A 21211-nucleotide genomic window follows, 5' to 3' on the forward strand; every position below is an offset into this window, starting at 1 on the left:
GTGGCAGAGATGTAACTTAATACACATACCAGCTGTAAAGGGGAATGGAGGGATATCTAAGAGGGACAAGGAGGGGGGAGAGAGGGAAGAGAGATGGGAATCAACACTTGCAAGAGAACCAATGATACAATTTGAACATCTCTGATACACACATAATAAGCTAAAAAGAAAATTATGGATGCATGGCACAAATCTGCGCATAGAAAGTGGAAAGGGAGTGATAGACTTACATGGATATATGTGCCAGCTTGGCGTCAGCCCACATCAGCTGACTAGTATTTACATACACTATGTGTTGTCAGGTATCAACTGTTGCGTGGTCATACTGACCCAGCATGACCCTAGGTCACAGGTCATCTTCGGTCAAGAAACTTAACCACCAGCACTGATTCTATTGTACTAATGACTACCAGGCATATAAAAGTCAGTAGCCTAGGACGGCCAAGCTTGGGCGCCTTCACATTTTCTGAATCATTAATATGATTAGTTGTTTAGTTTTGTTCAGTCTGCCCAAATGAATTCCAATTATCATAAATCATGGGTTTTTATGTAATCACAGTGAAACAATGTTATTGTCAGTGATCATGTGCACTATCCTAAACAAATGTCTTGTCAAATATCGGCTAAAACTATTGATCAAATAGATAGGACATAAGGATTATAGGTTTTCTTGTTTTTATTTGTTTTTCTCTTATTGTTTATAACAAGAAGTACTTGTAAGATAAAATGGGCTTCTGCCCAGGGTAGCATAAAGCCTATGACATATAGCACAACTTATCAGTACATCTTAGATTTTTTTTATGGATATAATATACTTCTCACTCACACATTCACTCTAGTAATACAAATATACTGCATATATCAAGTATGCATAAACTGTTAAAGCTTTTATATCATATTGCAGTGCTGGAAAGAACATGGTCTCTAACACTAATGTCTTAAGTATAAAACTGAAATTAAAATGAAAGCTGCCATGATAACAATTATAGTTGATTGTATTGAAAATAATTCTGAAAGACTTCCTTAGACTAGTAAACTGAGACTATTAAGATTGTGAGAATCATATAGGATACAACAGTATTAGAAATAAACCCTTTACTGGTATCCATGGGCTTATAAACGTTTTTAAGTAATAGAAGAGTGTAGAATGTCAAACTCACAGAAAACATGGCATTTTACCTTCCCAGTGAAAGTTGTTTTTATATTTATCCAGTTATTTGTAAATCACCAGTTTCAAATTCATTTGGATAACTTCTGGATGAAGGAACCTATTATTTATGAAACAGCTTGGTCAGAAATGTGGTGGTTAATTTTATCAGGGTTAATGGAAATTTGGATATCTGCAGCACTGAATCACCACAGACATTTTATATGAACTGGGAAATGTTTGCAACAGATAATAAAAAAGATAAATAAAATAAAATAATTGATATGTCATGACCAGTGTTGAGTTTAAAGGAAGCCATCAAGCAATATCAAAGGCTGGAAGACCTTTAGTAACACATGACCTAAATATGTCACAATGGAATTCACATGACACCAGCTTTGTTACAAACACAACATGTTGACTGAATGCATCTTGCAAGGTAGAAAACTGATGCTAAAAATAGCAAAATACTGTTAGCCTGGTTTTGGATTCAGAAAAAATATACATTCCATATCATGATGCAGGACAAGGACAAAAGCAGTACTTGGAATTATGTTTCCTCTAAAACACATCAATAACAAAATAACAACATGGTAACTATAGCATCCCTCAAAGTTTGATATATTAAAGTAGTCTCCCGGCTGAAATCATGACTACTGTTATTTTCTTGGTTGCCCAAAATAACATTTTTCAGTAGACAAAATTTCGTAACAATGGTGCCAAATACAGAATGAAAAAACCCACACGAATACAACTCATGCTTTAGATTAATTTCATATGAAGGGCTGCATGGGAATTAACACCTCACCAAATTATTTGTTAATACTCAGTCACAGTAGAAATCATGAACAAATCTGTCCTCTGACATGTCTGAGAACAAAGGAAAGTCTCCCACCAACGAAACCAGTAGATCAGAGAAAATGTGTAAATCACTGAATGCACCTAAATTTTGCACCCAACTTTATGCCCACATGTTGCCTGTAAACTAGGTACATGTTAATACCTGTCATATACTGATATACATAATGATCATTTTTTCATAAACACTGCAATTCATCCATGAAAGTGCTGACAAGATTCTCACCTTCAGCTGATGGTTAAACTTTCGTTTTTGGTAACACAGTGTGTGATAAAAGCACCTGCCCGGGAGCCCTTGGCTAGTTTCTATTTTTTTCTGGCTGGTGAACACACAAATCTAGATAGCCCGACTGACTAGCTTACTTTTCTATGCAGTGAGCCATAACACATGAACTTTCTCCCCATCTCGAAAAGAACATGTTCATTTGAAAAATGGGGCGGTCGGGTAGCCTAGTGTTTAAAGCGTTTGCTCGTCACGCCGAAGACCCGGGTTCGATTCCCGACATGGGTACAATGTGTGAAGCCCATTTCTGGTGTCCCTCGCCGTGATATTGCTGGAATATTGCTAAAAGCGGCGTAAAATCATACTCTCACTCATTTCAAAAATAAGTCTGATTTCTCAAAGCAAAAATATAGTTGTTACTTAGTTGTCACAACATACTTGAAAAAGACAGCTTTCTTTATTTGTAAGTATTTTGTGTTTCCATTGTCTATTGCTCAGACATATCAATTGATATTGACTCAGACTGATTTCCTAACCTTATTGAAACTTGACACAAATGATCATTCTCTGCTACCAGATTCTTGCTTGTATTGGTAGGGTAAAAACTAGTGTATGCTTAAATCTACAATTGGCTTATAAACAAGTATCTAGCAGAGCCAGGCTGGCTATTTCTGTTGGAACATTATTCCACACACTGAATACATCAACATCTGCACAGGTCAAAGCTAAAATGACCCAATATTGATATGACAAGTTATGTCACCCATTGGTAACAATAAACAATATATCCAAACCATGCAATTCCATGGAAAATCCTTCTGTATTCGTCTTAATGATATAACTTTACTGTGAACTACCACCAAGTCTCATAATAAGGGCAAATGTCTACTGGTCCTTATGATACCTTTACTATTGGACAGTTTGAAAAGGACTATAGGACTAGTTTCTAAGGCTGCTGTCACTGTAGAAAAAAACAAACCAGAATTGGTTCAGGGAATTTGTCATTATGTTAACAGAATTGAGCTATAATACACCAGACGTTCAAGGATGGGTTCACTAATATTTTATTTCAAACATTCCGCCCCTGATTCCCCATGGGGTGTTTTTGTCTCCCCCGAAACTGTGGAAACACATTGCTAACATCATACACATCATACACCTGATTATGTATGCAACACCAACAGAAGCTTTTGTCTGTTCATCCAGCTTAGAAAGACTGGAAAATACTTAACATGCTTAATGGATGAAAAACAATAAGCACAATGGATATTTGTTACAGCAAGACACACAAGCAAATTGATATCATTAGCAACAAGACTACCACTGTGATAAAACTGTGCCGTTGCTGAAACTGTCTGATGCAATATATACAGCTGCTTTGCACTCAGCAAGTCTATATGCAGCTTGTTATGAGACTCATTAGTTGGTTAGGATTAAAGTAGTGTCAGAAACAAAACTGAAAATGGTTTCATTGGATTTATCTTCGATATAAGCATCATCCTAAATCCCCCAAAATGTGCTTACTGATTCAACTTTACTCATAAAAATATCATGAACTGATATACTACCACCTTGATAACATTAATCAGTTGACAGTGACGAGTGTTGGTCAACAGCTGCCTGGTAACAGGGATCATCTCAAATGTTTTGATGACTCAAATGATACCAAAACTGTATCTCTGATTTACTCTCTCATCTGGGTTCATCTGGTGACCTTCACACTCCACATATTATCACACCATTTTTCAATTAAACTTTGGTTTTCTTCCTGTCAGTTTGTTATGTAACTTTTGAAACAACCCCTACTTTCGAGACTGCATCAAATACTGTAGGTAGGAATCGTGCAAGAATGCTATAAACAGTTGCGAAGAGCTTACACATTACTTTACATTACTATCACAGTATTTCATGCTGTAAATATGTCAAAAATTACTTCTGATTAATATAAGGGTAACGCTATTTTTCAGGGCATTATCATTTGCAGAAGCCCGAGGTCTTCCATTAACTGCCCGACGAAGAAGGGCAGTTGAAAAGACCGAGGGCTTCTGCAAATGATAATGCCCTGAAAAATAGCGATACCGTTATTATAGCTAAAATGGATAGAATTTGTAATCAAAACAATTTCGGTTTTGAAACATTTAGTGCAATCAACATGAATGTCACTGACCCACTTTTACAAATATGGAAACGTCATAGAACAAACCAGATGACGTCACTTTGGAACGTGACGTCACCTATCCTATCCTATGACGTCACCTAACAAAGGGTGTGATAATGGCCCGTCGTCAAGCAGTATGAGGGCATTATCAAGTTACAGTGGCCTGCTCATTTCTGATAACATGCGGGCCGTTTAATAATAATTCTATCCATTTAAGCTATAATCGCAGATACAATCTTCGGGGGATAAACATTATCATTTATTATAGTTTCAGTTTGTTTCCGAATGTTTCTCAAAGGACATTTTCATATAGCAGTGAACAAATTAAAATTTATCTGCTTAATAGTTGCCATCTACCTAATGGTAAAGTGGTAGTCCTCAAGGAGGTCTTGGTAGTCCTTCCTCAATATTACTTGTCTCTGACCAGTGGACTTACGTTAATTTCGAACCTTGCATAGAAATTTTTCTGATCATATTTCAGTTTGCTTATGCACATTTCTACTGGCAGTGTCAATGATTAGTTAAAGCAAATACATGCCCAGGGGCAATTCCCAACAATTAGTGAAGCCCATTTCTGGTGTCCCCCGCCGTGATATTGCTGGAATATTGCTAAAAGCGGCGTAAAACCACACTCACTCACTCTGATGTCCCTTACTATGATATTGATGGAATATGGCTAAAACCAGCATAAAACCATCCTCACACATTTGAGTGACGGAGTTTTGTTTTACGCCGCTTTTAGCAATATTCCAATGTTACAGGGACACCAGAAATGGGCTTCACACATTGCACCCATGTGGGGAATTGAACCCAGGGCCCTCAGTGAGATGATCAAACGCTTTAACGACTAGGCTACCCCACCACCGCCACACTTTTGAAAGGGGCAAGTACTGTCAATTTCTATTTCCAATAGTGATCAAGTAGCTAAATGTTGATGATACCTTCCATTAACATGTAACCCTTGGTTTCCCACGTACATTTGATCAAATCTTTAGATGCATACAGCTAAGACAGAGTTCAGGGCAATTGACAGGACTAGTCTTGTTGGCTTGAAATCCTTCGACCAATTTATCCAATTAGCCTGTTTCTTTAATCATCAGCCCCAATCCAGTAAAATAAATTTTGTGCTGAAAATAGTCAACATGTTTACATATATAAAAAGTTACACTAGTGTGTCTTATTTATCATTGATTTGTAATGATAATTTGACAAGTGGTATGAGAAAGCTCCGAGGCATTATTGTTCGCTTCAAAAATTTCAAATCATTCAAAACATTAAGAAGACACAACCTACAATGATATATCAAATTGTTTTTGCTATCGTATCCAAGGATTTATCTCAGCATTCTCAGCCACAGAAAGTCAGCTAAAAGTCCACAAATGTCAGTAGAACTTCCCAAACTGGAATAAAGATTTCCTAATTCAGGTTATCATTATGTCTTGTTACAGCTTTGCAAGGCAACACATATCTCACTGATAACAGGGCAAAGTATAGAGAACTACTTTTTAAGTGCAATGCTAACATAAATAAGTTAAGAAGATAAGAATCCAATTATGGACCAAAAGGTTTCTTTGCCCAATTTGCCTGCCATAGGCACTTAGTTTGGAATCCTATATAAATCAATGCATGAGAACATTCCTGTATTCAGTCTTTATTTTGTTGTTGCTTATTCTGTACTCAGCTATATTCTATTTCTATCTATATGACAAATACCTGTAAATAAACAAGTCTGGTGTAGACAAACTAATGATTGGTATTTGGAGAAACACCCCACATACAATCAACCAAGTCACAGCACCTGTCCACCTGATCCTTTAAGTTCCCTCTTAGTAAGTCTTACGACCACCAGAGGTTGCAATGTTGTGGACAAATTCTAACTGAGGTGAGGTGAGGTGAGGTGAGGTGAGGTGAGGTGAGGTGAGGTGAGTTGAAATGGGGTTTAACGTCGCGTCCAAGATTATTGCACTTATATAGCGACGTGCATGCACGTGTGTGTGTGGCTGCTTGTACTAGACCGGACTGATGCCGATTTATAGTGCTAGCACACTGAGATACCATGCTGCAGTTTAACATGAATACCCAACTCAGACACATTACACTGACTCCGAGTCGACCAGTCCTTGTTTTAACCCCTTAATGCCGAGCGCCAGACAGGGTAACAACAAGTGCCATCTTTTAACATCTTTTGGTATGATGTGGCCGGGGATCGAACCACGGTCCTTCCGTTCTCAGGGCGGACGCTCTACCACTAGACCACGGAGGCGGTCAATTCTAACTGAGAAGGCTCACAGGGTAATCAGAAAGTACAACATGGAAGCAATCATATCAGGCAGACTCTTTCAGCAAGTGAGGACCATACCTTGGCCACAGTCACACAAAGCAATGACACACGAATGGAGAAATGGCAAAAACAGCAATACTTGTCTGTGAAAAAGAATTTGACGACTCCATAACGTATCATATCTTCCTGTTTTAATAACATACACTCATCGTGGTAATGGTTAACAGAAGTAAAGCCTTTTAAAACAAGAGTGCACAACATCCCCCGCATGAATTTTTTTTACGAGTTTATATTTTCTTTGTATTTTTTATGAAGCTCCATAAAACAGGGGCAGTAACTCTGTCAAAATTAGTCGAAATGAATGGGACTGCCATATGCGTATCATCAACATATCGACATCTTGTGTGTAGAGTGTCAGGGATATTCTCTGGAAACTGTAGGAGGAGTTGATTTCACAAGCTTAGTACCCTCTCTCACAATTAGGCAAATGAAGCTCCATAAAACAGGGGCAGTAACTCTGTCAAAATTAGTCGAAATGAAACGGGACTGCGATATGCATATTATTAACATGTTGACATCTTGTGTGTGTAGAGTGTCAGGGATATTCTTTGGAAACTGTAGGAGGAGTTGATTTCACAAGCTTAGTACCATCTCTCACAATTAGGCAAATGAAGCTCCATAAAACAGGGGCAGTAACTCTGTCAAAATTAGTCGAATGAAACGGGACTGCAATATGCATATCATCAACATGTCGACAACTTGTGTGTAGAGTGTCAGGGATATTCTCTGGAAACTGTAGGAGGAGTTGATTTCACAAGCTTAGTACCCTCTCTCACAATTAGGCAAATGAAGCTCCATAAAACAGGGGCAGTAACTCTGTCAAAATTAGTCGAAATGAAACGGGACTGCGATATGCGTATCATCAACATGTCGACATCTTGAGTGTAGAGTTTCAGGGATATTCTCTGGAAACTGTATGAGGAGTTGATTTCACAAGCTTAGTACCCTCTGTGGGACGGACAGATGGACGGACAGATGGACGGACAGATGGATGGACGGACATAATCCCCCTTCGGCCATTCTGGCCTGGTAGGGGATAAAAATTATTTAAAAAAACACACAAAAATATTCTCTGTTTGGGTATATGTCCGACCACACAAGGTGATAGAATTGAGAATGCGGGTGCTAGATATGTCATGTGATCAGATCGCAGGGGTCGTGTAGCACTGGATTGCAGTGGTGGGTGACCCATGATCACAATGGTGATTTGGTGATGTATGGGATGTGTTGGGGTGATTGGTGTTTTTTTAAGCTGGAAACTTTTTTCCGAGGGCATTTCCATAACAGGAACAAAGAATAAGAAGAAATGCATAGTGTGAGATAGGATAAGTTTGAAAATATACCCAATACAGCCCATGCAAGTCTATAATATTTGGCAAGTTTAGATTACTGCAGTATCAGGCTGAAATGAAGAAATTCTCTGTGCTCCTTTTTATTATATTTCATAACTGTAATTTAACAATGTTTTTTTTCTTTAAAATATGTTCATTTCAGAGACTAAATGTTAGTCTAGCATGACTGATGCAGGGGCCAAAGGTGCTACAAAGTTGTCATGCAGAGTTGTGTCCCTTAGCTGCCAGGATCCACCGGTCTCAAGATAAAAATCAAGATTGGAACTGAGGTGATTTCGGGGCTGTCATCACCATACTCACATTCATTGGTGGTTTCACCAAAGTAGTAAATATTTAAGACATTGACAGGTGTTCCTTTATGTGTTATTCAAACATCAGGTTAACATTTTGTAATAAACTGAAATATTGTTCAAAGTGGCAGTGAATTCCAATTCAATGACACTTCACCTACACCAAGAGGGAAAGGAAGATAGATAACTCACCACATGTTGACCCGAGCTCGTTTAGCATGTGATTCTTCTACTGGAGGGGAGCGCCTTCGCCTGCGAGTCGGCATCGTACACAAGCTATCTTCACCGCAGTCCTCACTCAAGGGAGGTAATCCACAGCTTGACCGACCTTCACTCAAGGTCTGTAAAGGAAATAAGTTTCTGGACTTAACTTTGAAAAGTCAACAACAGTTAAGTTGGTGTGGTGCACAGCGCCTTATCATGTTCATGTTGCTTTATATTGCCATGGGTCATTGATCCCAGAAAGAAATTACCTTCCTTTTCTGAGGAATCTGTAGTAGTGAGACAATACACGTATGCATCCCCTTATTTTTTACATCTCAACACAAGTATTGATCACAATGTAAGTAAAAAGTATTGATTCTTACCTTAAATGTATTATTTAATAAATGTTACACCAAACTAGTGAAAATGAGAAGTGAAAACGTAAATATTTTTATCCGTTGTGCCATATTTGACACACTGCCAACTGTAAATTGTTAGTGTGACAGGTATTTGACCATACTGTCTATGAAAAAGATGTCTCACACACCACAGATAAGTAAGTGAGTGAGTATGGTTTTACGCCGCTTTTAGCAATATTCCAGCAATATCACGGCGGGGGACACCAGAAATGGGCTTCACACATTGTACCCATGTCGGGAATCGAACCCGGGTCTTCGGCGTGACGAGTGAACACTTTAGCCACTAGGCTAGCCGACCGCCCCACCACAGATAAGAGCACATGCATGGATCAAGATACATATCAGATTGTGAGCAAGGTATCGTGATACATATCTGATAGTTAGTGTATCGTCCTAGCCCTAGTATTCTGATCCCCTGCTCAATAGTACTGTAATCTGACACATCATAACCAAATCAATCTGAAAATACTTGGTATATATTACAAGATATTGGACAGAATTTAGCTCAAATGGTTAATCATTACAGCCAAAGAATTTTCAACAGGCTCCTCACCATGTCCACATCGTATACTGTATAGGACAGCATTCAACACTCGGGTCCATAGTAGAATGGCAGCTTTTAACTACCATTTCAAGATATGATGGTATCAGATCAACTTACATCATTGTTGCATAAACAGAGAAATCAGCTGACTCAGGTCAAACTACGGGATTACTGGTTTGCATGGGTGTAAAGTTCATGTAATGCTGTCAATGGAAACTATAGCAAACACCATAATCTGCATATTAACAATGGTCACATTTGATGACTTTATGCAAATCATAACACTGAATTATGTATCAATATACATACATGATAATCATCATATCAAGTTGGCCATCACTCAAGAGGAAAACATTCGGTTACTATTGTGGTTTAACAGAGAATGACGGAAACATTGATCCTACACAAAACTCCCTATTGAAATATGTGGTATGCAAACTATGCTTAACATTAATCTTTGATGCTCTGTAGATTGTTTTGTGCTTCCCAAGAATCATTCATATCAAGGGCGGAACCAGCATTTTTAAAATGGAAGGGTAAAAAATATCAAAATCCTCTCTCAGTGGAGAGTTTACTGCCTACAACATACCACATTTGGCTTGTAAAAGGGGATGGGGATGAAGGGTGCGAGGGAGTCCGGACTCCCTGCATTCCCCCTCTGGATCTACCTATGCATATTACACTACTCAAAAGAAGTTAAAGAACACATGATTTTTTTCAAAAGACCATAGCAAATCTGTCGTGGCTAGTGGGTATTGCAACATACAGCCTTCCAATAGTGGACAGTCTTTGCCAAAGACTTTGAGTCTACTAGGCCAAACATGGCTTTTAACATCATTTTCAGTAGCTTTATCGCTATTATATGGACTATTATTAGCTGGGCTTACTGGTCTGAACAGAATTTTACTAAGCTCAGGCTTTGGTCTAGTGGCCAAAGTTGTAGTGTGGGGGTATTCTTTAACTTTTTTTTAGTAGTATATATGTAGGACTCATATGTAGGTAGGACTCTGATCCGTGGTGGATTCAAAGATCTATGGCAGATTCCTCAAATTGGGCAGATCTGTTGGCGTATACTCAGATCTATGTCAGATTCCACATATGGGACAGATATAGGCGCATACTCAGATCTATGGCAGATTATCATAAAATATTAATAATTTGCAATTTCTATAGCGTAAACGTTTATCATTTCCCCTTTAGAACAGCATCGTCAGGGGTAGGGATTGCATATCAGTACTTTTCTTAAAATGGTTCCCTGAAGTTTCATCATAGAAATAATTTTCTAAGACCTTCAACACCATCCTCTCATGAGCCGGAGTTGAAAAATCCTGCATATTTCAAGCTTCCCTACTATGGATTCAGAGCCTTAACATAGTAATATCATGGCTTTTATAAAAATCATCTAATAATTTCAGCATTAGGGTCTTTTTCGATTCTGGCTTCTTCCTCTGCCAGCATGAATCCCCATTAAAAAACCTTCATTTTCCATGGTGCGGTGTCATCATTTTGAAATGATCAGAGTGTCTATCAGTAATAGATGAAACATTTATATGACATCACAGTCGTGACATCATCTCAAGCATGACGTCTTACAAAAATTGAACTGATTGTCCATTCATGGATAAGACATCGTTTCAAACATGACATCATATAACAATGAGAATCTGCCACGGATCTGAGAATATTCCACGGATTAGAGTTCTGCAATAGATTTGAGTCGGACATATATACTTTTACGTGAATACTTCATGCCAGTGTTCGAAATATTTCAAAACCCAACAAGACCATCAGGCAGGTGACCCATTAGTGCTGCCTTCCCCTCTTCAAAGTTTCCTGCCCGCATTCAGACATTATAAATACTGAAAAATTGCAACAACAACAAAAAAGAAAGAGAAAAATCGCATATTGATTCAGTTGAAATAATTCACCAATAATTACTTGAGAATCTACAGGAAGTTATAATAAAACTGAATACGTAAGTAGTTTAACATTTATGTGCCAGACAGTAGGGCAGGTGAAGGAATATTTCATGCAGCCTGCCAGAAACATTACCAGCCATGCGCAGACGGGCAGGCATTTATTTTGACACTGCTTCATGCCAATGTTGTGCAAATATCCGACACTAATGATTGGAACCGTTTAAATCAGTGCTATTTAGACCCGTTAATCCGACAGTCTCGCACTCCGACACACCTAATTTGCAACGAATTACCGAAATCACTCATTAATCAGTCTCGTTAATCCGACACAGTGATCAGCGTACTCCGCGGTCATCTGCCCGCGAGTACACAGCCCGTGTTTTGATGCGAGACGAGTCGGCTGGTAGCTGCATATTACAACGGCTGCAGAGATAAACTTTTTTAACAATAAACAATTAATGCTTTAAATAAAGAAAACAGGATAATTCACATGCTTAGATTACCTCAATCTTATTCAAATCAGATACAAGTTTTCGCTATCGATGAGGACATCCCATTACAGGTCACGTCAGAACAACCTTCGCGAACTATGACCTACCAATGAAATGACCAACAGGAAGTCGACGTTAGCCACTTAGAAAGCAGCTTTCTTAAGCTTTGGGTACCAGTTTCAAAGTTGCGACTTCCATTCCAGACTATGCTTATTAAAGTATTTTGAATCGGTCATACAGTCCGTAACAGTTGTTTTGTGTTAAACTTTAGAGGTTGCATGATCAGAAAACATATTCCGCCAACAATATAACATAACAATATGAATATATATTTTATATTTTTTATTACGTGTTTGAATCCTTATCTATCGTGCAGTTGTCCGATTTTCGATCACGAACGTTGATACTACTAAATTTCGTTAACACGACATAATCATATGCAACCATCAATGTTGGATTAACGGGATTTGACTGTATATAACATCTGCTTGCAAAGTATATGTACTGTGAACAGCTTTAATCAGAAGAAAGTCAAGTACATTGTAGTACTAAGGGCCTTCCCTCATTGATCGTGGAAGATTCTTCCTCATTTCAATAAGTTCATTGATAACTTACATGTTCAATATAAACGGTATGTTCAAACAGACGTGGATTTTCATAACTGACATGGCAGAATCTCACCTTCCTTTTCAGAAGTCACTTAAACTAACCTATTAACTGCCTGAAGAATGCAAAACATATTCTCAAGGTTAAGTATTTGATAAGGACTGATAGGAACTGATTAGGGCTCTTTGCACAACTGTGATTGTCTACAGCTGTCATGTCATCAGTGTAATTACTAGTCTGCGACTTCAGGCACATGTCTGGAGCCCTTGTCTATTGAAATGTCTTATGGTCCAGTAAGATCAGCTTGTACTAGTCTTTTGCTGAGACGCATATCTACTGAATATAAGCTCACAGAACAACTTGGGACACAGACTGAAGTTCTGATAAGCAGCTGGTAAACTTCATCAACATGAAAAATGATTATATAATTATAATCATAATAAAAAACTAAATTCACATTTATTTGTCATGTTAGTGACTTGATAATTGTCAATTTATTGTTGACAGCAGTAAAGACAGCATGAATTCAACTGACCAGTGTGTTGAAAGTATCATACAGGGACTTGTTCTCTCCTCCTTGCTCCAGTGTGCCAGTCGCATGCACTACAGCAGCATACCTGAAACATAAATAGAGGAATATAGACTACAGTCAGTTCTAGGGCAGGGACGGGTAACTCGGGTACTCGGGTCAGGTAGGTACTGAGTAGGACTCGGGTACCCACAGGGCTACCCCGACCCGTGGTTAGTCATGTGATATATTGTTTCATGACAAAGATTCACAATATAAATACATGGTTACACGACAATTTTAAGTCTCTAATGTTAGCATTTCTTCATGACTATGAACATGTTCCTTCTGACTTATATATGTTTGAACAAAGCAAGAACTTTTCATGACCACATCGTTTTATACGTGTATCTAAATACATTCTACCAGGGCTACTGTCAAACTATTCCCAATTTTGTACCTATCTCTTGACACCAACAGCTGGTACCCGGGTAGGGTCGGGTAATAGAGGTGTGGGTACCCGGGTAGTAAAATTGGACTCGTCCCAGCCCTAGTCAGTTCTGGTTGTAGGTGGGATCATAGAGAAGCTGCTTATGTTGAGAACAACCTCCAAGCTAGGTTGGTTGGTTTGTTGTTTAACGCCACACTCAGCAGTATTCCAGCTATATGACGGCGGTATGTAAATAAACGAGTCTGGACCAGATAATCCAGTGATAAATATCATGAGCATCCATCCACCCAATTGGGATCGATGACATGCATCAACCAAGTGAGCAAGCCTGACCACTCAATGCCGTTAGTCGCCTCTGACGACAAGCATAGTCGCGGAAGACCTATTCAATACCCAGATCGTCACAGGTACTACGGATAATGATTCCAAGAGCCATGCTGGGGCTAATCATGGTCAAAGGTTTGGGGCAAATTTGAAACAGAAAACTGCAGCGTAGGAGGAGTAAATAAATATCTTGTAACTATTATCAAAAAGGTTTAGTTTCATTGATGTTTGAACTAAGATTATTCACTACCGCTTGATTTCAGAATACAAATTTATGTATGTTTTTTTCATCCTTTTGATGATGGTAAAGTAGCCACACTGGAGAGCATCACTTTTTGAAAAATAGAGTGATAAAGCCCAAAATAAACAGAAGAAATTACTCTGCTTGTTTTTGAAAAGTTTAATATGATTAAATCTTGAAATTGACTATCAAAGCATTCCATAAACATAAAAAACACACTGGACATCAACATTGAAAAAGTACTCGAAATAGAAGTTCCATAACAAGTGTGACAACCTTACCCGTGACATCCATCATGTCCACATTTCAACAAACACGTATTGTATAACTTTGGCCATTAAAAATTACATTTACTTATGAAAGTATTTAATTGAAGATGTTATGTGGGATCAAGACCCCAAACCCTGCTAGCAAAGCGACAAAAAAGGGTGCTAAAAAGCTTGCGGAAGGTGTCCGGTAAACTGTATTCTTGCCGTAACATGTTGTCAAAGCCCCACACATTCATAAAATTCATCATGTGACAATACATTATAACTTGCAGAAATATAATGTGTGTTTTTTATTTCAAAGGAAGTATCGGTGTGCATGCAATTAGTTCCCTGTAGAATGTGTGACAGGTGCATTACAACTTTCATCTCCATGATATTTAATGCATGTAAAGAATTCATGGAAAAATGTCAAAAATCGTAATTTAGGGAGGATAAACATAACAGCGAAATGTTTGGCTCAAAAGCGTAACAGTTGGCAGCTTGGAAATATTACAAAAATTTGAATGTGTTTTCAGAGCGTGTCAGTATACATTTTAAATATGTTATGAAGTCATCTATACACAGTTTCCAACTAATCATGGCAAATAAATAAATATTTAACATTTTCCTGGGTGACAATGTCATATAAAATATCCCTCCACATTCCATTTGTCTAGGAAATGTATAAAAAAATATCCTACTTGCAACTGTGGGAATCCATGTGAGAATACAATTGTAGCGAATCCTACAGTCAACAGTTTACTACCATTATATTGACTAAAATTTTCTAAAAACTTTACATGATTGTTATTGACAACTGTGAACCTTCATCATGTTCAGTTAATGTCATAATGTAGCTCTGATTTATGGATTCATGTGGTAAAACATAGATAAGACAAAATAATCTGAACTAAAATAATCATTATTTATAAATAACTAGTTTACAGTTGATCACATTATTAGCTCCTATCCCTTATTTACCCTGTCCTTATATATGATGAATTTTGTAAATGTTTAGAGGGTCATAAATGGCCATTAGTCAGCTGGTCCTAAGGCTAGTGAATGTCTGCAAGGAAATGTTTCATAAACTACTAGTAATTAGTAATGAGCTAAGGACTAGTTAGTCGGAACTCATGGTGTTTCGTCATGGCCTCAGGATTTCAAATCAGTTCATTTTCTAGGACATTTGACTGATTGTTATTTAAAATGTCCTGAAGATATTTTTCAAATTTGTTAACTATATAGAATAGAAGAAAGCAGTCTTTCACTGTAGCCACTAGTCTTAAGACGAGTCTAGTGCAATGACTTTCAGTCCTGTAGGCTTTGCTGACATAAGTCCATACCTTAACATTAAGATCTCCTGAAAAGATGTATATCTAGAGACATGTTCAGACCTGTAGACTCCAAGGTTTTTGGCTCAGATTGAGAATGTCTTATCAAAAATTGATAAAATCATGAAACTATCCAAATGCTGTTTGTCTCAAGCATAATCACTGCAGCCTGTATACAAGTTAATATTAAATGAATGGTTGAGCCACTAGAATGTCAGGCCAACAAAGTTGTGATAGTTAATGGCCAATTCTTTTCATGAGAAACTATAATATTTCTAAACTAAATACTTTAAGGAAATAGTTTTTGGATAGTCACTCATTACTTGCCATGGTGGTAGGCAGTGATGGATTACATTGTGTCTGCTCATTAACATGATTAGACTATCAGCTGCAGCCAGTGAGGATAGCAATTTATCATTCTAGTTAATATAGTTAATCCATCAAAGACAGTATAAGTCATTAATAACCCAGTTCTCTTTTTTTTCTGTTTTAAATAATATTTATGCTATCAGGAGTCAGAAGGTTCATAATTGAGGCTGACAAACAAATAGTTGTTGCAACAGTGGGTTTGAGATCTGAAGTATGTTTAGCTTTGCTGTTTCTCCCTTATCCCTTAAGTTTACTCATTCTGTGTCAAAATATTCATCAACAGTGTTTTCAGACACAAATCAATAATATATTCACATATTCACTATAGATAAAAAACTCATATTTAGAAGTGACATCAACAGCTACTTCACGTATGTGCTTTGATGCACATAATAATTAACACACTACAATAAAGATACCCAAGTGTTGCTTGGATCCTGTAGTGACAAACTCGCATGCAAAAGGGGTTGTATCCGCGTTCATTGTCCACTTAAGCGGAATGTTAATTTACTGCTCAATGTCGACAGTTTTTTTCTAAAGAGAGTCTTTAAACGTTTAATGCTTCACATTTGGTTCACTGCAACAACGAAAGAAAAACACAGTTGGTTTGATGTGAAAAAGGAATTTGTGCAAAAAGACATTTTCAATTAATAAAATTGTTTGACTATGTCGTTGACAGCAAAAGCAAATGACCCCCGTCGAAGGGTCAGGTCAAACTATAAACCTAATTTCTTGCGTTAAATGATTTTGCAAAATACCGACGATTCGCTGTAAAACGGACGGATATTCTATAGTGCTGTTAGCATATTCACCTAAAACACACTTCAACAAATTATTTGAAATATTTGAGAAAAACACAGAGCTAAGCTTACTTGGCAGATCTCTAGCGTGCGTAACAGGAAGACTATCACTGCGCATGACGGACAGGAACATAGTCCAATGTTTACATTTTGAAACAAATCGTTTCATTGGCTTGTCGGAAAAACATTTGTACACGCCATTGGTCGAAAGAATTTAACCAATCAGAGAAACCGGTACATAGTTGTTGTAGTATCCAGCGGCATACCTACGCTTGGTGCTGCTGTCATTCACAGATGTCTGACTAAACCTGAAGAATTGAAGTTATTTTCAGGACTTTTGGTTTGTCAGCAACGCAAACACTTTTATTCATATACCTGGAATCAACAATTGTGTCATCAGCACAGGTATTAGCCTTGTCGTAGTAATCTATCATTGCCAAACCGGGTTTGAAACACTGTTATAGCATAAAGCTGCTTGGTCACCCTTTCACTGTAGAAAGGCAAATACTAAATTAAGAAATATTTACGAAAATTCTGAATTAATTTTGAATTGTTTCTTTCCACATCATTGACTTGAATAATGTGCATCACATATTTGAGTCTTTATTTCTTGATTGTTTAATACTATTATTTTTCTTGTTGATAATGTCAAAAAGATGGATACAGATTGTCAAATGTTGCCAAAAGGCTATTGAACCTTGCTTCTTAAAGACAATGCTGCTCTTATATCATCCTACTGTCTAGACAAGGTAATTACCCTGTGTGATATCAAGAAGGTGTCATTCTTCAATTAGTCATCAGCTACTGCTCAGTTGTAATAGATAGTCAAAATTGAATAACCAAGCAGGTTAAGTGTTGTTTCGATTGTTTCAATTAGGTGATCAGGTGATAGATCTACTTAATCCAGTTATGCAATACCTGCAATTGTGCCACAGATTGAGGCAATGAAAGATATACACGAGGGACATACATATGCTAATATTTTGATGGTCATAGACAACACGTATCCAAGGTTTGTGTTGTTACCAGGATAATTATTTTATTTGAAAGTTCTTGGAAGTAGCTTGAATCAGAGACCATATAGTAGATGGTCTCTGCTTGAATGTTACAGTCCTAACTGGTACCTGTAGCTATTAACATTAAAATAAATAGTTACTTACATACAGTTAAATATTGCAATATTGTGTTAAAGGCTCTGCTTTTTGTCCATTATTTTGTTAGGTTACTACATAGCTTATTTGCCCAAACAGCTCTATTTGATAAACTAATGTACACCTTGATTGGACAGAAAATAATTAATGTAGCTTAGGTATTTGAGAAGTTTAGTGGAAAAATAAGTTGAAATCTATATATCTCGTGTCTCTTGTGAGAGTTGTATAAAAAAATTACCTTGTATCACTGGAGAAAGTAAGGCTTATCATTTCATGATTTCAGATAAGATGATCTTATGACTGTGCAGACAATTTCATCAAAATGCCAGGTGACTCAAGAAAAGAATTTATCTTGGCAACAACAGCCAATTATTTCTCCCTGTCTTTGGAGAATGTACAGTCATTGCAGAACTCTTCAGCTCTAAACACATTCCTCGATGATGGCAATGCTTCCATCTTGGCTGCTAAGATTGATGCGAGAGGGGGAAGGAAGTCGGTTGAGTTTCAAAACAGAGTAAGTGTATAATGAATGATGTGTACGCTACATACGTTTTTATTACATTAAGTAATACGTTACCACTGTTATACCGAGGCTGTTGTCTCCCACAACTGCTGCTATAGCGAAATCTACCACAGAGATCTCAATTACCTCATGCAGCACGTGCGTAGCCACCTAGCTGCCATGTGACACCCTTCACTCTTGTCTCCTTCGTCTGCTTAGCAAGACGTGTTTTCTCCTGCTGAAGCGTTCCTTGAAGATTTGGTGATATTTATTATAGTTTATTCTCTAATAAACTGTGCTTTTATGGGGCGTTGCGGTAGCTACGCTTGGTTATAAATTTCCCGCCAAACGGAAAATTTTTCCCGCCCTTTTTTCTATATACTTGCGGGGTTCGCGTATGCACGTTGTGTTTTACGTTTCCCCTGTTCTTGTATGTTTTGGGGGTTAACATAACTTATTTCTTTAATAAAAGTTATATGTGTATGTTATATGTTCACATTGCTCGTTTATTTTCTTGTGAAAATGTTCGTTTGTGAATCATTGTGGTGCGTGCGTTGTAACCATGTTTTGTTCTTTGTTTATAGCAAACAATCAATGTCTGACATGGATATGTCCCCAGTATCCACCCCCTCTACCCCTGCTCCTCGGAGTTATGGGGTGTGCAGAAAGTTTTTGTCGTCCCGGGATCCCCACGATCGTTGCCCGCGGTGCAGGGTTCCTTGCGGGGACACCCGGTGCATCCTGTGCGAAGGTCTGGGGCCTGCGGATTTTGAGCGGTACCGGCTGTACGTACAGTCCGTCTCCACCCCTGTGGTGGCCGGTTCGTCCGGTCGGGGTCCCCGTGCGGGCACCACCTCCTCGGCTGCGGCGGATCCCCTTGCGGCCCTCGGGCTGTCTGGGGCTTCCGTCGCCGCATTGTTGTCGAAACTTGTGGATTCCAAGCTGGCGGCCTTATCGCAAGATAGGCCGCTGGCTGTTCCGTCCCCGGCCTCTTCGGTGGCCGCGGGGTCGGACGCGGGGTCCACCGGTAAAGCGGCGGATCTCTTGGCGGCCCGTGTGCTGTCCGGGGATTCCGTCGCTGCATTACTTGCATAACTTGTGGACTCCAAGCTGGCGGCCTTATCTCAGGATAGGCCGCTGGCTGTTCCGTCCCCGGCCACTTCGGTGGCCGCGGGGACGGACGCGGGGTCCACCGGTACGGCGGCGGCTCCCGTGGTCACCGGTCCTTCCCCCGAACCGTTGCTCCCGCTATCGGTTTAGGACCGCGTGGCCATGGTTTATGACCTCTTTGAGGACATGCCCCGGCCGGTACCGCGGGGAATCCACGACTGTGGGTTCCTCCGAGGTATACGATGAGTCTTCCGACACGGCTTTCCCCGCATCAACCTTGCTGCGCGGTTTCAAGCCTTCCTTGGAGAACGCCTTCGCGGCGGCCTCCGGTCGGGGTCTCCCGTTGCCTCCGACGTCGTGGAGAAAGGGTTTATTCCCGGTACATGACCTTGCCTTTCCCGAGGCTGGTCCTACCGCAGAGGCCCATGTTGAGCGGTTGGGTGTCCGTGCCCCACCGGCTGCTACGGTAACGCAAGCTACCTTGCACCAGCTGGACGCCCTCGCTCGGCACTCCATGTCTCACGGAGACACTTACTTGGCTGCAGCGGCCCGTCTGGTCGAAGGTTCTCCCACGGACCGTGACCAGCGCATTTACAACTGCCTGCTCAGTTTAAATGCTTCCCTGGAGTACGTTGCCGAGGACTCTCGGCACACACTTGCTCTTGTTGGGTCCCTGCATAGGCGCCTGGGTGCCGCTCCTAACCGGAGCGCGCCCCAGGCTGCTGCGGCCGGTAGGTCTAAGGGGTCGGGTTCTTCTTCCTCTGGGAAGTAGCCCCGCCCTGAGGGCTCCGGTATGGGCAATCAGCTGCCCTTTCGCGGGAAGACGGGGAACTGGGGGAAGCCCAAGTCGTCGACGGACGGCAAGGGCCCCTCCAGGTGACTCTCATTGGAGGGGTTCGTATGCCGACAGCGCCAACTTCGGTTGGCCCTTAGGCGAACCCGAGTCACTTGGCCCTGGACAGTTGCGCCTGTCGCAACCTGTCAGGGCCCCCTCTCCTTCCCCAGTGGGAGCCAGACTCCAGACTTACTGGGAGAATTGGGAACAAGTGTTCGACGACCCGTGGGTGGTCAACACGATTCGGTACGGCTATCGGCTTGATCTCAAAGCGAATCCGCCGCTCACCGTTGCCCCGTTGGCAGGTTTCGATTCGGAAACCGATCTTCCCATCCTCGCCGATGCCATCGGCAGGTTGGTGGAGAAGGGGCAGTACGGGAGTTAGCTCTACCAGAAATAACACCGGGGTTTTACTCCAGGATATTTCTCGTTCCCAAGTAGGACAGTGCCGAACTCAGAATGATTCACACGTCCGCTCCCTGGCTGTTCACCCGGTTAACCACCCCCATAGTGGGGTTCCTCCACAGGAGGGGTGTCCGGTACTTCGCGTACCTGGACGACTCGCTAGTAGCAAATCGAATGACGGACACCCTGTCACGCCATCTCGATTTCGCACGTCGGCTCTTGGAGCAATTTGGGTGGATTATCAATCTCCCCAAGAGCGAGTTAACCCCTTCTCAGAACTTGCTGTTCATCGGAGGTCGGTTCAACACGGTGTCCCATCGCCTCTTTGTCCCCCCAGACCGGTGGCACAAAATTCAGGCGATGATTGCCAAAGTCTTAGCGGTG

General features: G+C 40.0%; 2 protein-coding genes across 7 annotated transcripts in view; one reads left to right on the top strand and one right to left on the bottom strand.

The window, feature by feature from the left end:
* The window catches only part of LOC124144508 (DCN1-like protein 4), a 32370-nt gene extending 15415 nt beyond the window's left edge, over positions 1-16955 (bottom strand). Inside the window, exons 1-3 of one of the 2 annotated variants that reach the window (XM_046513943.2) lie at positions 16897-16955; positions 13088-13169; positions 8562-8710 (exon numbers count right to left, since the gene is read on the bottom strand). In XM_046513943.2, coding sequence (XP_046369899.1) covers positions 8562-8635 — 74 coding nt within the window. In that variant the 5' untranslated portion in view covers positions 8636-8710; positions 13088-13169; positions 16897-16955. Of the gene's footprint in view, positions 1-230; positions 294-8561; positions 8711-13087; positions 13170-16896 lie in introns of those variants that run through there. The other variant, XM_046513945.2, reaches the window with a different exon arrangement.
* Positions 16956-17085: 130 nt separating this feature from the next.
* Positions 17086-21211, top strand: part of LOC124144506 (cytoplasmic dynein 2 heavy chain 1-like) — a 94030-nt gene continuing 89904 nt past the window's right edge. For all 5 annotated transcript variants that reach the window (XM_046513936.2, XM_046513938.2, XM_046513940.2 and 2 more), the window contains exons 1-2: positions 17086-17229; positions 18259-18489. In XM_046513936.2, coding sequence (XP_046369892.2) covers positions 18298-18489 — 192 coding nt within the window. In that variant the 5' untranslated portion in view covers positions 17086-17229; positions 18259-18297. The remainder of the gene's footprint in view (positions 17230-18258; positions 18490-21211) is intronic.

Source organism: Haliotis rufescens, unplaced genomic scaffold, assembly GCF_023055435.1.
Source record: "Haliotis rufescens isolate VD_foot unplaced genomic scaffold, xgHalRufe1.0.p SCAF_7, whole genome shotgun sequence".
NCBI classification, from domain to species: Eukaryota; Metazoa; Mollusca; class Gastropoda; order Lepetellida; family Haliotidae; genus Haliotis; species Haliotis rufescens.